General features: G+C 42.1%; 1 protein-coding gene across 2 annotated transcripts; it reads right to left on the bottom strand.

Moving 5' to 3' along the window:
• Positions 1-550: 550 nt before the first annotated feature.
• Positions 551-22,346, bottom strand: LOC125894188 (FYVE and coiled-coil domain-containing protein 1). 2 transcript variants are annotated; one of them, XM_049585437.1, is made up of 8 exons: positions 21,562-22,346; positions 17,540-17,697; positions 13,853-14,109; positions 11,418-11,505; positions 8,771-8,883; positions 7,191-7,343; positions 6,364-6,451; positions 551-886 (listed from the first exon to the last, which is right to left on the bottom strand). In XM_049585437.1, exons 1-8 carry the CDS (start codon positions 21,656-21,658, stop codon positions 848-850), a joined length of 993 nt encoding a protein of 330 aa, XP_049441394.1. In that variant the 5' UTR covers positions 21,659-22,346; the 3' UTR covers positions 551-847. The 2 variants fall into 2 exon arrangements, with proteins under 2 accessions (XP_049441394.1, XP_049441393.1); XM_049585436.1 differs by having other exon boundaries at positions 552-886; positions 6,364-6,454; positions 21,562-22,344.
• Positions 22,347-22,804: the final 458 nt, after the last annotated feature.

The raw sequence follows: 22,804 nt of genomic DNA, 5'->3' as shown, positions 1-22,804 counted from the left end.
GCAGAGACTATAACATGAAAATGCTGCTTATTTATTGTTTGTTTAAAACCTGATTTTAAAGCAGTGCTGACAGAGTTCAACACTTAATCACCTCCTTAAAAGCCACTGAACTACGTCACTGCTGGATTCAGTTAGTGTATAATAGTAGTGTGACATAATCTCTGCTTCATATGTCTTTCCCCAAATATTTGCTTTTTCTGTTAACTGTTTACAGCATGTGTGCATCACATGGTTCTCTAATCTCGCTGATATCACCTCACATACGTTTTAAATTCTTGCTGACAAGTGATAAGTGAAGAGATCTGATCATCAGAGTGGAGACGTAGCAGATCCTCAGCGGGGGAACAATCAGTAGAGCTTCATTTTGGTCTAAACAACACGTTTGTTGTTTCCTCTGCACACCAGCTGCTGCTGCTTCCCCTCTGAGGATTCATTGGCAAAACAACAAAAGAGAACATTCTCAGGTGCTTTCTGCTGTTGTTAGTGGTGTTGATTACAAGGTCTGAATAATGGACAATTACAGGAAAATGTGACTTTAGGAACGTTGGCCACATGTGATGTGCATGTGTCACAGCAGAAGGAAGACAGGAGCGCACTGCACAGGGTTTTAATTCAGTCATATATCACTAAGCAGATTATTTTCAAGACAGGTGAACAATGGTGTAAGAAAAACAATGGATGTATGGTTTCACAGGTACGTTTGTCCAAGGTTTTATGGTTTTAACGACAATGGCTGGGAAGTGCTCCACAAAGCTGACCGCACACACAAACATGTAGTGGTTATCTTCTGGTTTGCAGGAGGTGGGAAGAGAAAAAGAAGACGAGCCCAGGCTCCAGGCTTCTGTCCTCAAGGAGGTTTTTGGTATCCGTTGATAGGACTCCCTGCCTGAGGACAGAAAAATAAACTGTAAGTGAAGATGACCAAAGACAATAAACATAAAGGATGTGCAAGAAGGGAATTCAGAGAGATAAATGCCTTTTGGAGGAATGTCCCAGTAATGGCAGAGCAAGGTTGCATATTTGTAGTTAGAAACAGACTGTTGAAAGAAGTGTAGCAACTTAAACAGACACACTGGTTGAACAAGCTAAAGGGTAACCTTTGCAGCCTAGGCTTTTTCTGGTCAGAGATTTTCTTAGTGAACAGATGAACAACGAAATCACTTCTACTAGTAAAGTTTGCACTATGTGACCACATCAGTGGGTAACGTGAGTGCTGAAGTCAAAATTGGGGCAAGCTCTTGATCAGCCCAGTCACCAGAATAAAATGTTGGCATTGTACAGTTCTGCAAACCACAGATATGTTACATTAGTACATAGTTCAGATTACATGTTTATGAGCGGAGTTTCTCATGAGGAGGAGGAGGGAGGGATGGTGGATGGCGTGAGACCAAGACGCTGCAGCAGACCACTGTTAGAGACCATCAAGAGCAGGTAGTTTTTATGACATGTCAGGATATTTCCAGCTGTGTTTGTAGCGACCAAGTGGGGTAATTAAGCCACAACATGATGTTTGTTCTAACCTTAACAAAGTGGTTTTTGTGTCTAAACCTAACCACAGCGTTGTTGCAACATCAAATCAAAATGTAGTGTTTTCACATGTCTGCTACATATCTAAAACAAAGCTTTCGATTTACTGGCCCATTTACGTCCCAACCCTCACCTATGGTCATGAGCTCTGGGTAGTGACAAAAAGAATGAAGTCGCAGACACAAGCGGCTGTAATGAGTTTCCTCCGTGGGGTGGCTGGGCTCAGAGATAGGGTAAGGAGCTCAGACATCCAGAGGGAGCTCGGAGTAGAGCTGCTGCTCCTTCACGTCAAAAGGGGTCAGTAGAGGTGGTTCAGCATCTGATCAGGATCCTCCTGGGTGCCTCTGGCTGGAGGTGTTCCGTGCACGTCCCACTGGTAGGAGGCCCCGGGGCAGACCCAGAACACGCTGGAGGGATTACATATCCATCTGGCCTGGGAACGCCTTGAGGTCCCCCAGGAGGAGCTGGAAAGCGTTGCTGGGGAGAGGGACGTCTGGGGTGCTTTGCTTGGCCTGCTGCCTCCCCTGTGACCCAGCCCCGAATAAGTGGATAAAAATGGATGGATACATGATGGACAAATGCAACGTGTTTACATTTGGTGTAGGCTACCCTGCCAAATGTCAGCTGGGATACGCTCTAGCTCCCCCATGACCCAGTACCAAGATAAGCAGTAATGGAAAATGAATGAATGAATTTACTGTGAAAAAGGTCCAAACTCCTGTTAAAAAACTCACTTTTTATCTCTCTAGCTCTGAAGAACAATACTCCTCTCCACAGAGTGTGAATCAACAGGTTATATAAATCATGTCAGAACTGTAATGCGTTTTATCATGGTTGTTTCCTCTATGTCTCCGGCGGTCCCTGCTCCTCCAGCTACATTTCCTTCTTTCAGTTCTGCAGAAAAAAAGCACCCTGCATCATCTGCACTCAATCAGAATAATTATCCAAAGAAATGCAGCGCAGAGCCTGTGAGAGGTGAGGGGAATGAAGCACAGAGGCTATTGGCAGTCACCTCCCTCCAGTCATTATTAGTCATCTCTCTGCTGCTTTGGAAGAGAACCCGGACGGATTGGGAGAAAGCCATGTGCTGCCGACGGACAGACAGACAGACAGACAGACAGAGAAAAGGCCTGATGTGACTCCGGTGCCCAGAAAGTATCAGCGATCTCTCAAGGCTTTGGCAGCGCAGCGGCTCCTCTGGGGATTGGCAGCGATCCGCACACGAGCATCAGCCTTATGTTCTGTCTGTCAGGCTTCCTCTTATCCGCAGATTTTAAAAACACTGAGCTTGTCACTCTGAAGACGTGGAAGCTTTTAAAAATCCCAAACACCTTTTGGGTCCTTACTATAAAAAAATCCACCAGGCAGGAGGGTGAGGTGTTCGAGGTCCTGTCAGGATTTGTGAACGCTTCCTGAAGGAGTTCTTTGTGGGACATTGTGGGGTTCCTGTTTGATTGCAAAATGACTTTGCAATCAAAAGTTCCTCAAAGGCCTCTAACTTCTTTTAAAGCAGACTGATTAGACTCTGGTGCCCGTGAAGTATCAGTTTTATGAATGTACTGGCAGCCCTACAAGTCCACAGGGGACTGGCAGTCGTCCTCTGATGAATATCTCTGTGTTTTGAATTTCTAATTTCAACCCTGGGATTTGCACTAGTATCTGATCCAGAGATTTCCAGAGGCTGAACTGGTCACTCTAAAGGTAGACGATGTTTCTAAAAGTCCAGCTTCAGTAGTTTTGCACCTTGGCCCTGAAAGATGAACAAATAAACCCTCATATCAGGTACTATTATTATACAAAGGCAACAAATCATGCTCAAAGCTTGTTCACTTTTTAGATTAGGAGCATTTCAGGAATTCGGGTGATAATTCTCTGGCATATTCATTTCCTCACTTAATAAACTTCTTGTGTCTTGTGCAGATGTCGCTATATTCTCAATCCCTGCACTGACGTGTGGTTGGTGAGTACCGGATTATTATTACTGATGGAAAGAATTGCCAAAAACTACGAAAATACACACCAAATTGTAATAAACTGGAAAGATTCTTAAGGCTCATCATTTTGGTTGAAACTTACGTAGGGGCAGATCAGTTTGACCTGTTTTTCAAACATTTTTATGCCCCATTGTTCTTCATAATTGATGTTTTAATCTAACAAAGACGCTAATCACCCAACTTCACCCAACTCCGACACTCGGAATGAGTATTTCTGAATGCACCACTTGCATCATCTTCCTCCATTGTCTAAAACAAGACAACAGAACTTACTAGCTAGCACTAGCTAATGTCTGTGGAGAATTGTTTTGCCTCCAGCTAAGCCCCGCCCACCAAAAACGTCATTCTGTTTACTAACAGTAAAACAAATTCCCACATTTTAAAATAAATAAATATAGTTGGCCTCTGTGCCCCCTAGTGGTTGTTAGGTGATACGTCTTCCACGACACGCCTGATAATAAACGCTCCTCATCTCTGCAGTGCAGCTGAACACTGTCGGAGTCCCATTTCCTTGTTAAAATACACAGCAGACAGACAAAATATCACTGATGAGACTTCAATGCCTTTGAATCAAGTTTCAGAGGGTTTTTATTTTTTTTTTAAATCCTGGCTCCACAACAAACCCACTGTGGACTGGCAGCTGTGCCCATGATTATTAGAGATCTCAGTCCAGAGGTTTTAAAACACTGAACTGATCACTCTAAAGATACTGGTCCCCTCTAAACTCTAAAAGAAGTGTAGCAAATCAGAACAGTACAAGTAAAATAGACCCGAAGGAGCTCTTCTCCAGGGAAAACAAAATGATTTTTAAACCTGAAGTGATTTTTTTGGCCACATGGGGGCAGCAGAAACACTGTGACATCATTTTCACATCATGATTATTGTTGGTATTAAAACACTGATTAGCTGCTTTTATGTTCAGTCGAAACATGATGTTCATACATGTCTGCAAACACTCTTATAAAGGAGTTCAGGGTGGATGGATGGTGTACAGAACATACGACTGAAAAATACTCTGTGTTTGTTCATTAGGCTGTTTCTTAAGGAACATTCTGCGGTCACGCAGTGATTGCATAAAGACAAAGAAAGCTTTAAAAGACAATGATGAGCCTCCAGTACCCACGAAGTCTCAGAGCTCTGGCTGTACGACAACCCCTGTGGGGACTGGCAGTCGCACCCAGATGAATATTAGCCCTGTTCTTTGGATTTCAGTCTTCAGATCAGTCCTTGTCTTTGATCCAGAAGTGTTTAAATACACAAGTGGTCGTTCTTAAAATGAAGGTTCATCCAAGGGTTCTTTTAGGAACAATGATTATTCGATTAGCTGATCGAAAGACAAACAATCAGCACCTATTTTGATATAGATTTGTAGTTTTACTTAATAATTTTCCAGCAGAACTTTCGACCATTTTCGGGTTCTAACCTCTCAAATGTGAGTTTGATGCCTTTCTTTGTCATGTATAGCCTGGTACCTTTGGAACCAAAAGCAACGCTTCAGACATGGTACCTAGACCCCCGGTCCTTTTATCATTTCCATCGCAAACAGTCCTCTTAAATGTGGGCAGGGTTGTTGTCACTCACTGCTCCGTCCAGTACTCGCTGTATTTCCTCATCAGCGGTGACACAGATGGAAGTCTGCGTCTCGTTTATTGTCTACAGAATGAGGATGTGCGCCGACATTTTCAGAACAAAACAGAACAGGCTGCAGTGAGAGTCTCTCTCCATGGGATATTTAAAATAGCAGCTTTGTGCATTTAGTCCTTCTCAGGCAAGCTCAGGGGTTTAGCGTTGCTGGAGCCCACAGGAACGACACTCCGCAGCACTTTTTTTTCCTCCGTCCCGGTCGAAATTAATAAATATAAACACTTGAAGATCCACTCATTACTAAAAGTGGCTGTCATATAAAAACCAAAGTAATGGTCAAAGTTGTCACAGTGAAATCTAAGGTGTGCTGATGGATTCATGTCGTCACCTCATGCACTGAGTAACATTACAAGTTAACGTTCCACCTTAAAAGTCGCCGGCAGTCGGCCCAGTGAATGAAGTTTTTTTTTTTTCTCCGACTCCAGCTGCTGTGAGAGGCAGCAAAACATCCTTTCATTTTATAGTCACAGTTTACTAATAAAACTCTCCACAGAATGAACAGTGGTTACATGAGCCTCAAAACCAGACTGTGTGCTAGGTACCCCAACAGAGGGGGGACTAATAATGGGGACAGTACAGAACGGTTCCATTGGTACCATCCACGACTTTTCACAGTGGAAAAGCGTACCAAACTGACCCGCACTGCTCAGTGGAAACAGGGTTTATGAGTATCTTTGGGGCTGTTTTTCCAAGTAAAGCAAGCACTTTGAATACATCACCTTAGTCTGGGAAAAAGGCATTTTTCAGTATTTTTCTGACATTGTATAGACAAAATAATAAATCAAATCATTGAAAAATAACAGATGGATTATTTAATAAAGAAAATAACCATTAGTTCCATGTTTGGTTGCCAAAGAGCTTTCAGTAAGCACCTCAAAGCTTCTTCACTTTTAACAGTCTACAGAAAAATAGAACACATGTAACCACCACCACTGTTAAAGAAGTATTTCTAATTTCTGGAGGATGACAGCAGAGCAGCTCCTCTGAGGATTTGCAACCACTTTTCGATGAATATTAGCCCTCCCTAATAAATCTCTAATATTTTCCCCCTGAGGTTTGCACGTGTCTCCCACACAAAGCGGTGCACTCTGACATGTATGGAGGGACTCCGCGGAGCATTCCTTGAACACACTGCAAAGAGTTTGTGTGCATTAAGAGATCATATGACCATTAAGGGGTAGAAAAATGAATCTGGTACCTGGTTAAAGAGCTCCTTATACAGCATGTTTGACTTCTCCAGCTGAGACTGCAGGTCAGCCATTTCATCTGTGTCCCACGATGTTATACTGCTTTAAAAGAAAGGCAGGCTGTAAATATTGTGCTGTAAAGGAAAGCATGTAGGAGTGGAACACAGTGTACAGTATGAAAGTGATGGGAGATGAAGGGAAATTCAGTTCTCTTTATTCAGTGCCCTGTGTGAGTCTTTTTTTTTAACACTCCAGACCTGATTTGTGGTAAAAGATTTGCAGCTTCGTCATAGTGATAAGTTTATTGTGTGTTGCATCTGTCTGTCTGCTTCCTCAACCCGGCCTCACTCTGAAGTCGTCGAAATTAGGCGCTTGGTCAGGGACATCCAGCGTCAGACACCTACCAAAAAAAGCTGTCCTTTCACGTTGGCATGATACACAGCCGGTCACCATTTTTGTTGTCCAACAACCACCGACTTTCACCTGAGAGGCCAGTGTTCGCCTCTTGTAAAATTGTAAAGCCAAACCCTGTTCTTTTTTCCTAAACCCAACCACATGCTTTTGTTGGTGAAGGAAAAAAATGTTATTTTGCGTTGGTATACCAACAAAGTGCTTTTATTTTGAAAGCGACTGAATGCAAACTGTACATTTCCTGTGAAAACAGTAGTGTATCTTGAAAGAAGACAATATATGTAACAGGCAGAAGTTGACACAGTGTCCAGAACATCAACGACCAACACACCCAGGGTACCCTGCTCAACATATCTGGAAGTGGGAAGTCTATGACCAAACGTCGATATGTGACGAGATCGGAGTGAGAGTGTGTTGGCTTCCTTACCTGTCGCAGCACTTAGTGTCCTGTAAGGGACATAGGACGTTCTGTGTGGGATTGTCATCATGTAAACTCTTCTGTAGCTTCTCAGCCTTCTTTTTCAACATGATGACCTGTCGCAGCAGAGCGTCTCTCTCCTCCATCAGGCAGTCTTTGAATCTGCAATTTAAAAAAGGGTTAGACTGTGAGACAGATATATATAGAGATATGATAGGGAGGTTATGGTGCATCCAATTTGCATCGTGTTCCCAGGTGGAAATGTCAATTGGAACGCCCTCTCTGCCATATTTCTGACTCAGAAAGCCGGAGGAACCCCACCAACCCCAACCTAAAAATCCAAGATGGCTGCTCCACGCATTAATAGTAGTAAAAGTTGCCGTAATGAACTGTTAATTAGCACTTCTGTCTTAATTGTGTCTCATTAAATCAGTTATACACACAGTACTGTCCAGCTTCTGGATTTATACTCCTGCATTAAACAGATGTTGTACCTATGGCATAGGCTCTGCGCCGACACAGAGGCTACGTTGTACCCTACACCATAGCCTGTCATGCACCTCCCCAGAAATGTAACTACAAGTCATGGTGACGCAGACCTCCTGTCTGTCTCTGTAAGCTGAAACCATTTCCCTCAGTGGAAACAAAGCTTTTATTTACTTTAATTTCACAGATAAGAAACAATAAATTGTGAAGACAATAAAGCCTCCACTAAAATAGCACTTTAAGTCTTGTGTGTGATTTATCCTGGCTTGTGCTAATAACGTTAGCATGTTGTATTTGTTTGGAAAACGTGTTTAGTATAAGACAGTTTTTTTTGTCGGTGAACCTTGTGAGTTGTAATGGAGCTGAATTTTGTAACGTTACCTTTGTTAAATGTTGCTGTTGTCCCTGGCTTCATATGAGTAGAGGAAAAGTCCACTAGCTGTTAGGCTAATTTATACAATGTAAAATGCCATAGACTTGTGCAAATAACGTTAGCATGTTGTATTTGTGGGGAAAATGTGTCCAGATAAAGACGAATCTGTGAGTTGTTACCCAACACACAAGTATAAATGGCCACAACAGCGTGGGCTACATGCATAGGCTCTGCATAGAGCTGACACACAAGTATAAACCCGCCTTAAATCTGACACACCGTTCCTGTAACCCACAGGTATGACTGGTATCAATATGTCATCAAATCTGCCTACCATCACCTCCAAAACTAATTAATTATAACTGGATTGTTTCAACTGAACAAGGTGTAAAACATTCTTGTCAGTGACTTCTTAGAGTCATTGAATAAACAGATTTCCCCAAATGTTGATCTATTCCTTGAAATTTCATTGGCATGTGTAAATACCTGACATTACCTTTTTCAGAATAGGCCCGCCATGTTGAACTGAGTGAGCAGAGCACAGACAAAACACAGATACAGCAGTCGCTCATGTGAAATAACCTCCATCCGTCTGACATCCATTGTTAACAGTGTGCTCATGTCGTTATTAGAAAGATGTTTTTCAGGGCTGCCCGTGTCGTTTGAAGGCGTAGAGGGAAGTTTTCAGATGCTGTGTTTGATTGTAAAAGTTCAGGGAGAACCCACTGACCTCTTGACACAACACATCCAGTAGCGCTGCTGCTGACAGAGCCACTCAAACTGCTCGGCTGTCCCCTGTAGTTTCCTCAGACTCCCCTCGTTCTCCAGCTGCAGCTCCCTCACCTCAAAGACAAGAAAACATCACTTCATATTTCTGTTTTAACCAGGATGAGATTAAGACAACAAGAAAGCAGGAAATGATGACTGTGGCGTGTTTGTCTGGGCCCAGATACAGATGAGAAAAAGACTCTTGAACTCAGTGCCGTCATCTGGAAAGATGAGCAAATGCAACAGTCGGACTCAATCTCTGACTCCCAGGACTTCGACAATAACTCACCGACTCTATCCACTGCAAATAAATGTTCTCATTAAGTTTTTCAGTGACAGTGCAGTGTGCTGTTTTGTTCTGTTGGACGTGTGCAGCCGTCTCGTAGGAGAGATAATTGTAGAGCTGGATTGTTTGCTGTTTGATGGACTGGTTGAAAGCGAGGCCAGGAAAGGAGTGGGTCTTTGAAGCCAAGTGTAAATAAAAAAACCCTGACAGTGTGTAGGAATGTTTCACTAATGCCCAGACGCCACACACATTCACACAAACCCAACGCCAGAAAAACATCTGAATTAGTGCGTTCTCTCTGGGGTGGCTGTAGTTTGTCAAATTTGGCCACAGCACATAAATTTGAACCTTGAGGTTTTATGTTTCATGAAATTAATTATTCAAAATAAAGCAGCAGACTTGTTATTCTGGGTTTTTACCTGGCGCGCTGACACGTTGACCCAAACTAGCCTGAGAACAGTGTTAATCCATTACTGGTGATAGGGGGGAAGCTGGCAGCAGGAGGATGTTGTGCTGCATTATTTCTGCAGGAGTTGGCTGCGAGCTCGACGAAGAGAAATACTCCACATTCATTATAAAACCATTAAAAGTCCATTACTTATCTATTTATGTTCAGCCAGAGAGCAGCAGAGCAGAGAGGAAACAAAGAGTCCAACCCTGACATCTGCTGGACACAAGTCACATTACAACCTCTGAGCAGGAGGGACACGACAGCATCTGTAGGCTGGTTTTATACTGAGCTGTTAGATAACACTGGTGCATGCTTAATGTTTGATTTGCTGGTAATTAATCTGTTTAAATAATCTCATCGGGGATGTTGACTGTTTATTCAAGGATCCTCATCAGAAACACATGAATGTGCCTCTAGTCCAGGGGTGTCAAACTCATTTTAGGTCAGTGGGCCGGACCAGAAAAACCACTGTAGAAAAACCTCAAAATAGTAACAACCTTCACGTTCTTCGATTTTCTTTTAGTGTAAAGTACAAGTACATGTTAATAATGTTTATCTATTTAATAACAGATGATGGACAGCCTGAGATATCTTTAAAAAAAAGTGCAATTTCAACAGTAATTCTGAGTCTGTCGATATTTTCCCATACATTTCCACTGTTTCTTAGTAATGCTGGCGTCACCACATCAAACTAAAGTGGAGGCTATTGAGGAAGCAGGCTAAGTTATCTCCTGCCTCACAAACCATTTACAAATCTAAACTTCTGGCCGAACCTCAGCTGCAGGGTTCCACCAAAAGTGTTTTAAAATACAAGTCTGATACAGATTCTTTTGTACTGAAGCTGCTGGTTGACAATATTTTGCACAATGTTCAGTATCTTTAAATATGACCACAGTAAGTATTTATTGTATTTTCAGAGAACTGTGTTCTGGTCAGGGTGGACAAGCCTCTGAGCAGCACTTTACATGAAGTAGGCTACTTATTAAACCTGCTCCTGAGAGCTGCACATCTTAACCTTCACAACTGCTTAAGTATTAAGTGTGCAAAGTCATCTAGTCGGCCCGATTGGACCCTTTGGTAGGGCGGCTCTGGCCCTTGGGTCATACTATGTTTGACTGCCCTGCTCTAGTCTTCCTGGGGTCCTACACATTAAAATACAGTACAAACATGAAATGGGAATACAGATAAATTAAGATCTTAAAACAAGATAGTGTAATCACAGACTACACCATAATTCAACATCCACAATCCACAAGCTGAGTGCTCGTTCCATTATACTGAAGAGAAGACAGACATCTCCACAGCTGATATCTCCAACACTCGGCAATTCACACCAAAATAATTTAGATGGATAAATAGCACTACGGGTAAAAGGAAATGTTTTTACATTTTGGGTTGAAGTGTCCCCTCAAAGATGACGATAAGTGGGCACATCATTTATTAAGGCATGAAGTGAATAGTTTACCCCAAATGTGTGTTTTGAATAAAGCTGAATCTATTAGTCAATTGGCAGCAAATTATCTGGCAACAATTTTACGAAGTGAAAAAGAAAAGTATTTGGTTTTCCCAGTTTTCTATGATAGTAAATGTAATATCTATGGCTCAAAACAAGCTGTTTAAATATGTCAATTTATGATTTAAGAACTTGTGGCGGGCATTTTTCATTACAATATGACATTTTAATGACCAGACAATTCGTTCAGGAGATAATGGGCAGATTGGGAGGTTTGATTAGTTTTGATTTTTTGATTTTTTGATGATGCAGAAAACTTAGATATTGCCTTTTGATTAGAGGAGCTCCACTTTAGCTCTGACAGGCAGAGCTGCGAAAACCCACCGACCCAAAATGTGTCAGAGCTTTCTGTTTCTCACCTCCCTCTGATGAGCGGAACGTAAATCCTTCAGCTTCTCTGTCAAAGTTCGGTTGGTGTCTTGTAGCTCCTCCAGCTCCACCGTCTTACTGTTGGTGACAAAAACAAGAAGATTTGAGCTGTGTGTACTTTACCTGAAGCTAGTTTAATTTTGCTAGAGAAGAGTTGTGTCAGCGTAGCTGTCAGCATCATGTTTGTGTGTTTCAACTTTATTTATAAAGCACCTTTCATACAGGAAATGCAGCTCAAAGTCCTTCACAATGAGGGCAGTATACACTGAGTGCTTCACATGAATATAAACACAGTGAACATAAAACAAACAAGACATTTAAAACCTGTTTAAAACAAGGTCTTCTCAAGAGTTAACCTCACTGCAGGTATGGTCTGTGTCAGGTACGGCCCTCAACTGCCCCAGAATCTACCACCCAGCTGTGTCACTGTGGATCATATAGAGCTCAAACTGACCTTTAATTGACTTTTTATAATGATTTTTGCATTTTGGCTTTCTTAATCAAACTGCATCCATCTGATCTCTTACATTAAAACACAAAAACATCTTTTAAAAAAGCTGTTCAAGATTTGCTCAAACGGGCCTGACATTAAATATAACACCAATGAGATAAAGTGTGTAAGAAAATTAGTATTTCCTGAATTATCTGGTGTTGCTCTTAAAGTGTGTAATGACATTAAATATCTTGGCCATTATATTCTCAATGATTTATCTGGTGATGAAGGTATCCACACACAGTGTCACAAGTTGTGTGCGCAAGCTAATATGCTAGCTGGCAAATTCAGTATGTATTCAGTTAATGTGACCAAGACCAGGTGTTTAAGGCAGCTGTGGAACCAGTCGCCACAGCTATTAAGTCCAGTAAACACCACCCTAGGAAGAAAAATATCTCTCTCCTCAAGGCTGGGGAGGAACCCCATTTCTGACCACAGACAAGACCGTGCCGACTGGCAACCGAGAGTGGATCTGAAGTTCAGAAGGACACGAGACTTCACCCAGATCGTCTTCTCAGGCTCCACCAAGCAGGTGATCATGTGGGAGCTGTCTGAGCCCTGGGAGGAGCACACTGAGGAGGCTCATGAGAGGAAGCTCATCAAATATCAAGAGCTGGTGGGGCAAAGAGTGGCCACAGCTGTAATGAGGAGGGCCGTACGAGCCATTACTGAAGCCGCAGAGGGAGCCGCTCGGTGGCTTAAGATAAAGAGGGCGAGCCCGTGGATTGCTGCAGCTGGGATGCAGGCCGAGACTTGATCAACCCTGGATGGGTCACCAGGGTGAGGGGGTCTGATGTTGAAAGACCTGAAACCTCCTGTGACCCCAGGAACGTCACGGATGATGCTCAGCGCATCCTAGAGATTTATCTTGAAACCTATAATTTAATTTCTTTAGCCAATGGGGATGAGAAGAAACAAGCAGAACTTTAATTTAAACAGTCATTGGTTAAATTACTGAAAGGATGATGACGACTACTGTTCATTTAAAGGGCTTTAAGTCTCAATTTGAATATAATATTTGACTGTTTGGTGCTTAAAGAGCTCTTAGATAAAATAATGTTCCTTAATCTTTACTGTTTTTCCAGGTGTTTCTTCCACAGATCTTTCTGTTCATTTGGATTTCTGTTTCCAACCCTCCGTGTCTCTCTCTACTCTGAGATTCATTTTCATGATCGTATCAATGATTTTAATGTTAATAAGAATTTTAAAGGTACATGTATGAAAAATGTAAACATCAACCTTCAGATTTCTTTCAGCTTTTTGACTCACAGGCTGGATTCATAACATGATAACGTATTCTGACAGTAAGCCAACTCTCCACTGGGATTTAAAGTCAGCAGATTGAGACATTTCTGCTGACTTTAACATCTCAGGTCAGAACTGGATGTTTTCATTCAGTGCTGAGAAACAGTTTGAGATGAAGTTCCTTCGCTCGGCTTCGGTCTGCTGGAGATGGTAATTAAACATCAGTAGGGAGGTTTTTATTATCAGTTTGAATTGTTGTTTTTAAGTCTGCGGCCTTATCTGGGTTAACGTGTGTTTTTATATGTCGTTAGGTTTGAACAGCTGGGTGGAGCGTGGAGGAATGTGTTCAAATCAAACCATCAACAATTCAACATGGTGAAGGAAAACATGGAGGTTACCACAGACGCTTTGTCAGGTATTTCCTCCAGAAATCAGAGCTGTGACAGGTCCCCGTCTGAAGCTCAGTGAAGGTTGGTGCTACGATTTTAACTGACAACTTGTGAAGACTTAACTTGAAGTTAAGGCCACCCACACAAAGTGACTACCACCCAAACTGTAAAATAATATCACTTTTCTGGAGAAGATATACTTTGCTTGAGTTTCTATGACACATATTTAGTTGGAAAGATTATTCTCATCATTATTGAATCTGTTAATGAAATCACAAAATGAGAAAAGAAGTCCTACTTGTGCAACTCCTCCTGCAGGCTCTCCACCAGTGCATCTCTGCGCTGGGCTTCATCGTGCAGCTCCTCCTCGAGGCTCTTTGCCACCACAGCTCTGTGATGGGCCTCAGCGTGCAGCTCCTCCACCAGGCCCTCCAGCTTCACCTCGGAGCTCTGCAGGCACAGCAGCTCTGAGCTGACCTGCTGCAGGAGCTCTTCGTCCCGGGCGCTCGCCTCCACCAGCAGGACCACACGCTGCTGCAGCAGGTCCACCAGGTCCTGCAGGACACACACGTGGACACTCAGACCTTTTTGCAGAATGTTTTTACGTAACCAAAATCTTTTTCATGGTATTCAGTGTCCGGTTTTTAACTATTTTTTGCTAAATTCTTTTCCTTACAGAGTGTAATAGCTTCATCTCATCTGATACAGGTGCTTATATAAAGGTAAATGCACTTGAACATGGACAAAATGTACATACATGGCACATGTTTACCATGCTTACTAATCTTATATGACTCTGTTCGTCCTGACCTTTTAAAATCTCACTGGAAACATCTTGATTGTTGCATTATTATCTTGTACAGACAGCACAATTATTTCAAACACAACTATAGGTCAAAGAGTTTGTGGCAAGCCCGAACCTGCACCATATCATATCTATGTGTGGAAAGTGAGTGAGTCACTCTCCAAATCCTTAACAAATATCATCGAGATGTTACTGTGAAGCAGGATAAATATAAGAAGGTGAAAGGTATTTAGTGAGACGAGAAGAAGAAAACACCCTTCTTATGCCACACAAAATTGAGTTTTCTCTGGTATTCACCTCTAAAATTATTGAAATAAACCAGAGAAAAGAATGAACTGCCCACAGCTCACAGCTCATACCTGTACAACCTGAGTCGAGGAGCCAAAACCCCCGAAAAGTTTGGCAACCTCTGCCAAAGCATCTGCATTTACAGTATGTTAACACTGGCACTTACTGTGAGCCTAATTCCAGTGTAATTTCAGTAATTGCAGCATAGGTGGCCGCCTGGTACGGTCATGGCTTTGTGCGTTCAAATTATGGGATTGTAATGAGGTTAAATGCTACAAGTTCTGAATTGGACAGACGTTGGCCTTCAGGTAAGTGTTTCCCCACAGGACTCTAATCACCACACCAATGTTTGAGCTGAGTGTTGTTTCGGGAATCAGGATTTGGTGAAAGACGTTGTTCATAGTGACGAATTATCAGCGAATTCTGCAGCTGTGTGGAGCCTTTTAGCTTATTTGAGCTAATAGTTTTGGTTTTAAGGCACATTTACTTTATGTTTAATTCCCAGCAGAAGCATGGAGCTTTTCCAGCTGACCAAGCTTGTTAAATTCACAGCACCAACACCAAACAGCTCAGCGTCAGAGCCTGTCTGGTGAAAAAGTGAAACATTAGAAGTTAAAGAGCCAGATGTCTTTTCTCAGGAGATGGTGGAGACCAAATACAGAGCAAAACATGAGTGTGAACATTGAAATTAAAGGTTTTGTATGCAACATTCAGCATATTAGTCAAGCAGCAAACGGCTGTTTGCTATGTAAAGATAGAGTGGTGTAAAGGCGTCCTGAGCAGATAATCACATCACGCTCCCTCTGTGTGTGTTGTAATCCCAGCTTTTCTGTTCGTTGTTGTAGTAGATGGTCCCGCGGTGTATACATGTTAGTCCCAAGCCCCCTGGAACAACGCTGGGCTTTAAAGACAATTTTATATACTGAAGAATGCTCCAGGAATGAGTGCTAAAACTCAGATATGTTAGCATTTTACCACTCATGGTTCCCTCGTTTCAAAGTTAGTGGGTCTTTGGTTGGATGCCTGAAATAAAGTCTGTGGTTTACACAAGCTTAAGAGACTATAACGTTTTGTTCTACGACATAAATACGTCAGTATATACCCCACTCATGAGCTTTGATGCTTCTTCATATCTTAAAAACGTTGGATGCTAACAAGTTGCTAAATGAGACTATGGAATGTTGCAAATGTCCTCGCTGTGAGACAAATAAAGGATTATCGTATCATCTTGTCGTGTCTTGTCTTGTCTTGTCGTGTCTTGTCTTCTCTTGTCTTGTCTTGTCATGTTTTTTGCCTTGCCTTGTCGTGTTTTGCCTTGCCTTGCCTTGTCTTGTCGTGTTTTGATTGTCTTGTCTTGTCTTGTCTTGTCGTGTCTTGTCTTCTCTTGTCTTGTCATGTTTTGCCTTGCCTTGTCTCGTCATGTCTTGCCTTATCTTGTCTTGTCTTGTCTTGTCTTGTCGTGTCTTGCCTTGTCTTGTCGTGTTTTGCCTTGCCTTGCCTTGTCTTGTCGTGTTTTGATTGTCTTGTCTTGTCTTGTCTTGTCGTGTTTTGCCTTGCCTTGCCTTGTCTTGTCGTGTTTTGCCTTGCCTTGTCTTGTCGTGTTTTGATTGTCTTGTCTTCTCTTGTCTTGTCTTGTCTTGCCTTGTCTTGTCTTCTCTTGTCTTGTCTTGTCATGCTTTGCCTTGCCTTGTCTTGTCTTGTCGTGTTTTGCCTTGCCTTGCCTTGTCTTGTCGTGTTTTGATTGTCTTGTCTTGTCTTGTCGTGTCTTGCCTTGTCTTGTCTTCTCTTGTCTTGTCTTGTCATGCTTTGCCTTGCCTTGCCTTGTCGTGTTTTGATTGTCTTGTCTTCTCTTGTCTTGTCTTGTCTTGCCTTGTCTTGTCTTCTCTTGTCTTGTCTTGTCATGCTTTGCCTTGCCTTGCCTTGTCTTGTCGTGTTTTGATTGTCTTGTCTTCTCTTGTCTTGTCTTGTCTTGCCTTGTCTTGTCTTCTCTTGTCTTGTCTTGTCATGCCTTGCCTTGCCTTGTCTTGTCTTGTCATGCTTTGCCTTGCCTTGTCTTGTCTTGTCTTGTCATGTCTTGCTGTGTCTTCTCTTGTCTTTGAAGATCATCACTTCGAGCCGCGCTGAACACAGCTTTACAGTCTTATTATGGTGGTGACGTTAGGTCATGTGACTGTTGTGTAGTTCATTTATAGCCTAACGTTAGCATTTTACTTCTGGCATTTGCATTTAGGTTTCAGTAATCACAAAAGAGTGTTCATTTGTGAAGATTATCTTGCTAAACCAAATGTATTAGTATCATAAACGTTTTTTTGCCACAGATCTTATTTTTTGGCAGTAATCCATAATCCAATGGACAAATCCCCACAGGCGTTCTGACGAGGGAATCAGTGCGATGCCAACTTCTGTGTCAACCTACAGAAAAACGTCGTCCCAGGAGCACTCTATAGGGGCCGAACCTAAAACAACAGTTTCTGGGTTCATCACATGATGCCTTGGGGCCCAAAACGACTTCTTCTGTAGCCAGTATCTCACTATCACTCTCCTCATTCATATTTTAAGAAGCTGCAAATTATATTCAGTCACAAAATAAACCTGAAAAGCTGCAAATCACAACAAAGTACAGAGAGTTGTTGCATAGAGATGATACACCATCTCATCTAGTTGCATTGGTGTGAACCAGCAGGTTTTTAGAACGTTGCAGAACAGCGCATTGCAAATATCTGCCTGTTTCAACTCATCTTTTTTTGCAAATCTTTAGTATAGTATAATGTGAGGTTATTTTTGTTCAAAAACAAATGTCATCATAAATATAAAGATAAATGACCCCCCCCCCCCGACTATGTTATAACTCAGACAATAAAACTGTTTCTTTCCTATTCATGATCTGCTCACCTGTTGCTGGTTGATCCTGCTGAGGAGCTGGTCCTGTCTCATCCTGAGCTCCATGTTCAGCTGCTCCTGGTGGACGAGTCGAGCGTTCGCAGTCTCCAGATCATTCTGCAGCTTCCTCTCCCTCTCTCTGGACAGCAGGAACTCCCTGTCGAGCAGAGCTGCAGCCACAAACAACAGACCCGAGTCAGGTTCTGACCGCTGAACCGTAGCTGTAGATGATTTTCATTAGAACAGAAGATCTGCTGAATGCGAGCCACATGGACGTGTTTTAAAAAAAAATAACCATAAAACCATAAAATAACCATAATGTTTTAAACCACAGCACTTTAACTGTAGGGTTGTGTGTCAGCTGCTGACATCTCTGGCACTGAAACACTTTCCTCTCCCTAAATCTCATCACTGTACTCGTGTCCGTGATACTTTTCACACACACTGCTCTTGGATCTTGGCTCTGTTTGCTGTCCTCGTCTCTAACTTTATTGTCCACGTCATGTTTCGTTGATAAAGGTCAGACGGCTTTTTTGAGAAATTCTCTTTTTATGGTCTCATTTCTGCAGAAACCAATAACGGCTGTTCCTGTGATAATTTTTTCAATGCCCTTATCTCGAGATCACAAGTGAATTATTTTATTATCTTTGAAAAAAAGGGGCTACAGAACACAAGCTCTGTTATCTTGAGATAATCAGCCTCTTATCATGAGAAAGTTAATCTTTTTTTCCTCTTAAGACCCTGAAGTCCCACTGGACAAAACTCCACTAACATCTGGCCCTTTCATTTAATGGGAAAGGCTACAGTTGGCATTCACTCCTGTATAAATTGACTCACCAGTACTCACAGGTATTTATTGGCTTCAACTCCGAGCAACAGTGATGGAAATACAGCACTTGGAAGGACTCACTAATTTTAGCCCCTTTGCCAGCCAGATGCAATGGCGTGCTGCTACAGAATAGCATCTGCCTGCGTCTAAGCAGGGTTCAAACACTGATTCAGATTTAGTCGGAAAAGAGTTTCAGAGAGTCTGGATGAGTAAGAGATACACACTGGCCTCCATGTTGCACTGTACTCTTTACTAACCTGTTTTCTGGCCTGTCCATGTTAAATGTGACACACCCGGAAAAAGTTTAAAAAATAACAAAAAAAAAAAAAACCCAGAAAGGCATAGTCTGGTCTACCACCAATGCAAAAGAAGTCTATGGCCTATTTTAATGCATTTCCCAGTGTTTTAAAAACCCACAAACACCCTCTAATTTTTTATTAGCCTAGCATTAGGCTAATAATACCTGTTTTTCACCAAATTTGGCACGTTTCCGGGTTTTTAAATCACTGGTAAACGTGTTCAAAATAGCTGATACACTCCTTTTCCATTGCCAGTAGACCAGAAATGTTGCTGCGTTCAATGGAACTCCAAAGTTTGTGGTTACGACGGGGGAAGTTGTGTTTATGATGTCATAAAGTTGGAGATCACAGAGAATTTGGAACTGCCCATTGATCCGACAGCCCATTGTTCCGACCATATTAAACCCATTGTTCCGAAGTCCCGTTGTTCCAAAATCATCATGATGCCCTGTGGTTAAGGTCTGGTTAGGTTTAGGCACAAAAACCACTTGGTTAGGGTCAGGAAAAGATCATGGTGTGGGTTAAAATGAAAAAGAAAGTGGCAAACACATAAGCCGTGAGCCTGCTCCGCCTCAAGCCTTTCCCAGCTGACCCAGAGCCGGTCGCGGCGCACCATCAAGGCAGAAATACGCCCACCGGGAGCCGTTCAGCACCGCGGACCGTCGGACTAATGGGATGTCGGACCAGTGACATGGACCCCAGAGAATTTCCACTTACGAGGTTGTGAATATGAACTCTTCCTGTAAACACGGTAAACACGACCCCATTTGAACGCAGCCTGTGTGGACAGCTCAGCAGATGAATAGTTTTTTCTGGTATGACAAGTTCAATGGCACAGACAGGCTGGACACCAGAAAACAGGTTCGTAAACAGTAGAAAGCAACATGGAGGCCTGTGACAACATTATGGTTGCTTCTTTTTTTTATATCTCTTACTTATTCAGTCTCTCTTTAAAACTATGTGCTGACTAAATCTGCATCGATGTTCAAGTGTCTCTTGGGCAGAGACAGATGGTATTTTGTGGCGGGCTGTCATTGCATCTCACAGGCAAAGGAGCTAAAATTAGCGCGTCCACCTGGGTATCATATTTCCATCACTGCTGATCAGAGTTGGAGCCGATGAATACCCATGACTACTGAGAATCATTTGACCTGGGTGTGAATGCCGATTGTAACCTTTCCAATTCAGTACAAAAGCCAAATGTTAGTGTGTGTCAGTGAGGAGGTTTATGTGCAGTGGTGAAAGGGCTTTGTGATATTCATCAGAAATCAAGAGTGGGGGCAGAGGCTCTGTGTGCGCAAAAGGGCACCGTGTTACCACTTCATTACCACAACACCTGAAGGTGGGAACAAAAAGTCTCATTGTCCCAAATATTCCGGCACCAGTGCTTCAGTCAAGGTCTAGAGGTGACTATCAGCCCATGCCTCGTCATTTAAGGAGAAGGCTGAAATCAGGTGTGATCAAATGAACCAGATGCTCATTTTGAGTTCACCATAATTATCCCATGATCTCAAGAAGAGACAGGAAGTAGTTTTATCTCGAGAAATTAAGTTTTTGTTTTTTTAAGTCACGAGGCTCACCTCTCCTGAAACATGTTTGACACTAATAGAAGACTTGGAAATGAGACAAAATGATTTCTGCTGCACAAAATTATGTTTATCTTTTTGACTTTTGTCAAATATGGTTTAGTCTAACCTCTTGAGGCCTCTAAAACATATTCGTTCTTCATTACCCTCAATATTTAAAACATAAAATGAGTAGAGGACTTTTAGTTTGACAAAGTTGAAAATCATATTCACCATAAATTCATGCAGAAATTCACAAATTGGTGTATAAAATTCACCAGAGAGCAAAAATTGAAGTGTTTCATGCTCCAGATTTTCTGGCAGAGGACCCCAATGGCCCATTTCATATGTGTCCCTCCGACCCCACCTTTTTGCCTTTATTTGATAGGACAGATATGGTCTAAGAGGGATAGAGAGCCGGGGAATGATGTGGCAAAGACATGGCCTCTTGCACATGGGGTACCTGCTCTGCCAGGTGAGCTAAATGACGCCCCTGATATCCAACATTGTTTTCTATCCTCATCTTTTTTTGTAGTGTGCATAATGACTGTATGGTGCTTTGGTGTTGCCCCATACCTCCACACAGTCGTTCAGATACACAGGTGATAAATACAGATTGTACAAAGCTTTATCATCCAGAATGTGTTTTGTTTTTACCAGAAGTACAACTCTTCTTCACAGCTTTGCTTGCACATATTTTACATTTGTTTGTCAAGCAGATGTTGTGGTCCAATATCACACCCCCAAAAATATTTTCAAAACTGCTGTCATGTAACTGTAGTGGTTGTTTTCAGATGATAATCCTGTTAAATATTATTTCCTCTTCATTCACCCTGACGGTATCAAAGCAGTAAATAAAACCAGAGACACTTTTACAGTCAGTGAGGCACAGTTTCACTTTCACGTCATTATGACCTTTGAAAAAAGGTGTGTTATCTGCTGTGGACGATTTGTAGAGGTGCTGTTTAGGGGTTAATCTTACTATTCAGCATGTAGCATGAATCTTCTTTTGGCAGTTGTGTTTGTCGTTATATGGCGTGACACCAGATTTAAACATCAACTTCATACATTCACAAATCCAGTAAATAGCAGGAAGTGTGAACTCTTAGATATCTAAATAAAATGAGACATTTCATTAATCAAGTCCTCTGTTAGTTATAGAATCTGGGACTTTGCACTTATTGTTGCCTCAGGTGTAAATAATAAAACTGTGAATTAGAGGAGACAACAACAGACGAACGAGGGGTAAATGGCAGTTAAGACGAGACTGCTCCAGCACACTCCAGTAACATCTCCGAAATGTAAATGTGTAACTTCACTCTCAAAGGTCAAGCAGCTTACCTTTGTCATGAGCCAGGCGGGTGCACTTGGCCGTCAGATACTGGATCTGACTGTAGTCTTCGTCCCTGTGGGCTCGAAAAAACCTCCTCATGCTCATCAGCGTCTTGACTTCTCTCTCCAAACCCCGAACTAAAGCTTCTTCCACCTCCACCTTCCCATGATCCTCTGGGCAGGGCAGGTGTGTCTCACCTGGTCAGATAGGACACAGCGTGCACATTTCCTACAATATTTCACTCTCCCTGTGCACAGAGTCTGTCTGGGAGAAGACTGCAGGGCACCTACAGAGGGCAAGTTTAAGCATTAATCCCAGCTGCTGTTTTCATAACATGGAGGCAAGGTGTGTGTGTGTGTGTGAGGTGTGTGTGTGTTCAGACCTGATGTGTATGGTTGACACCTGGCTCCCTGCTTGAATCAATAGGAAAACTATGACTCGTTTTGTGCACAAACTGAAGGTTTAATCTGGCGTTAAATGCTAATTTTGTTTTAGAGTTTCCCCCCTGAGGCATCGAGAGCTGAGGCAGGTCGGGCATGTTGTGTCTGGCAGGCGGGCGTCTTTATAAAAGCAGCCTCGGGTTAGTTCTTTTATATTATAGGACTGTGTGAGAGATTTTATAGAGGAAAATACCTCTGACATTTAATAACATCTTGTTCTTTATACACGAAACATGTTAATGTGTGATGATATGCCTCCTGTTTGCTCCGCACCTGATTTATTTAAAGATACATTTCCACATTAAAATGTCTAAAAACAGCTTAATTAATGTTGTTGAGTTGTTTTCATCCCAAACATTTCCAACAATGTTCAAACCCAAAGAAACCTTTAAGTTTAATCAAGGACACCGTCTCCTGTCAGTGGCATCATATCCCCTTTGCACATGCATCAGTGTTGAGGTTGTCCGCCAGAAACAGTCATAAATTGACTTTTTATCTAGTTTTAAGACACATTTTTACAATACACTTTTCAGATCAAGGTCATTTTTAACTATATGTTTTAACCAGATGAAAGATTGTAGTCACTGGATGCAAATGTCAGCAGCAGCTCAGCTCCAGACTCTGGTGTGCCAAACTGCATTAGAAAAATACTGATTTTAAATGTGAAACTGCTGCATTCAGTGTTTTTAGTGGTTTAAATTATAGGGTCCATTTGTTTTGTAGAGGAAAAGACCTCTACACATAATTCGGCTTTCTGTAAAAATCTCCTCAATGTCTGGATCTCAAGTTATCAGAGTAAAAAGCTGAGCAA

The sequence above is a fragment of the Epinephelus fuscoguttatus genome, linkage group LG9 (genome assembly GCF_011397635.1).
Source record: "Epinephelus fuscoguttatus linkage group LG9, E.fuscoguttatus.final_Chr_v1".
NCBI lineage: Eukaryota > Metazoa > Chordata > Actinopteri > Perciformes > Serranidae > Epinephelus > Epinephelus fuscoguttatus.
The sequence above is the reverse complement of the archived record's forward strand: the minus strand, read 5'-3'. Positions and strand labels throughout refer to the sequence as shown.

Bases quoted from the DNA above. Each gene is read 5' to 3' on its own strand.
- LOC125894188 (XM_049585436.1), bottom strand. From the start codon at position 21,658: ATGAGCATGAGGAGGTTTTTTCGAGCCCACAGGGACGAAGACTACAGT. The intron at 14,110-17,539 runs GTGAGCAGATCA...TGTGTCCTGCAG, and splicing joins GCAGGATCAACCAGCAACAG to GACCTGGTGGACCTGCTGCA. The intron at 11,506-13,852 runs GTAGGACTTCTT...TGTCACCAACAG, and splicing joins CTGCAGGAGGAGTTGCACAA to TAAGACGGTGGAGCTGGAGG.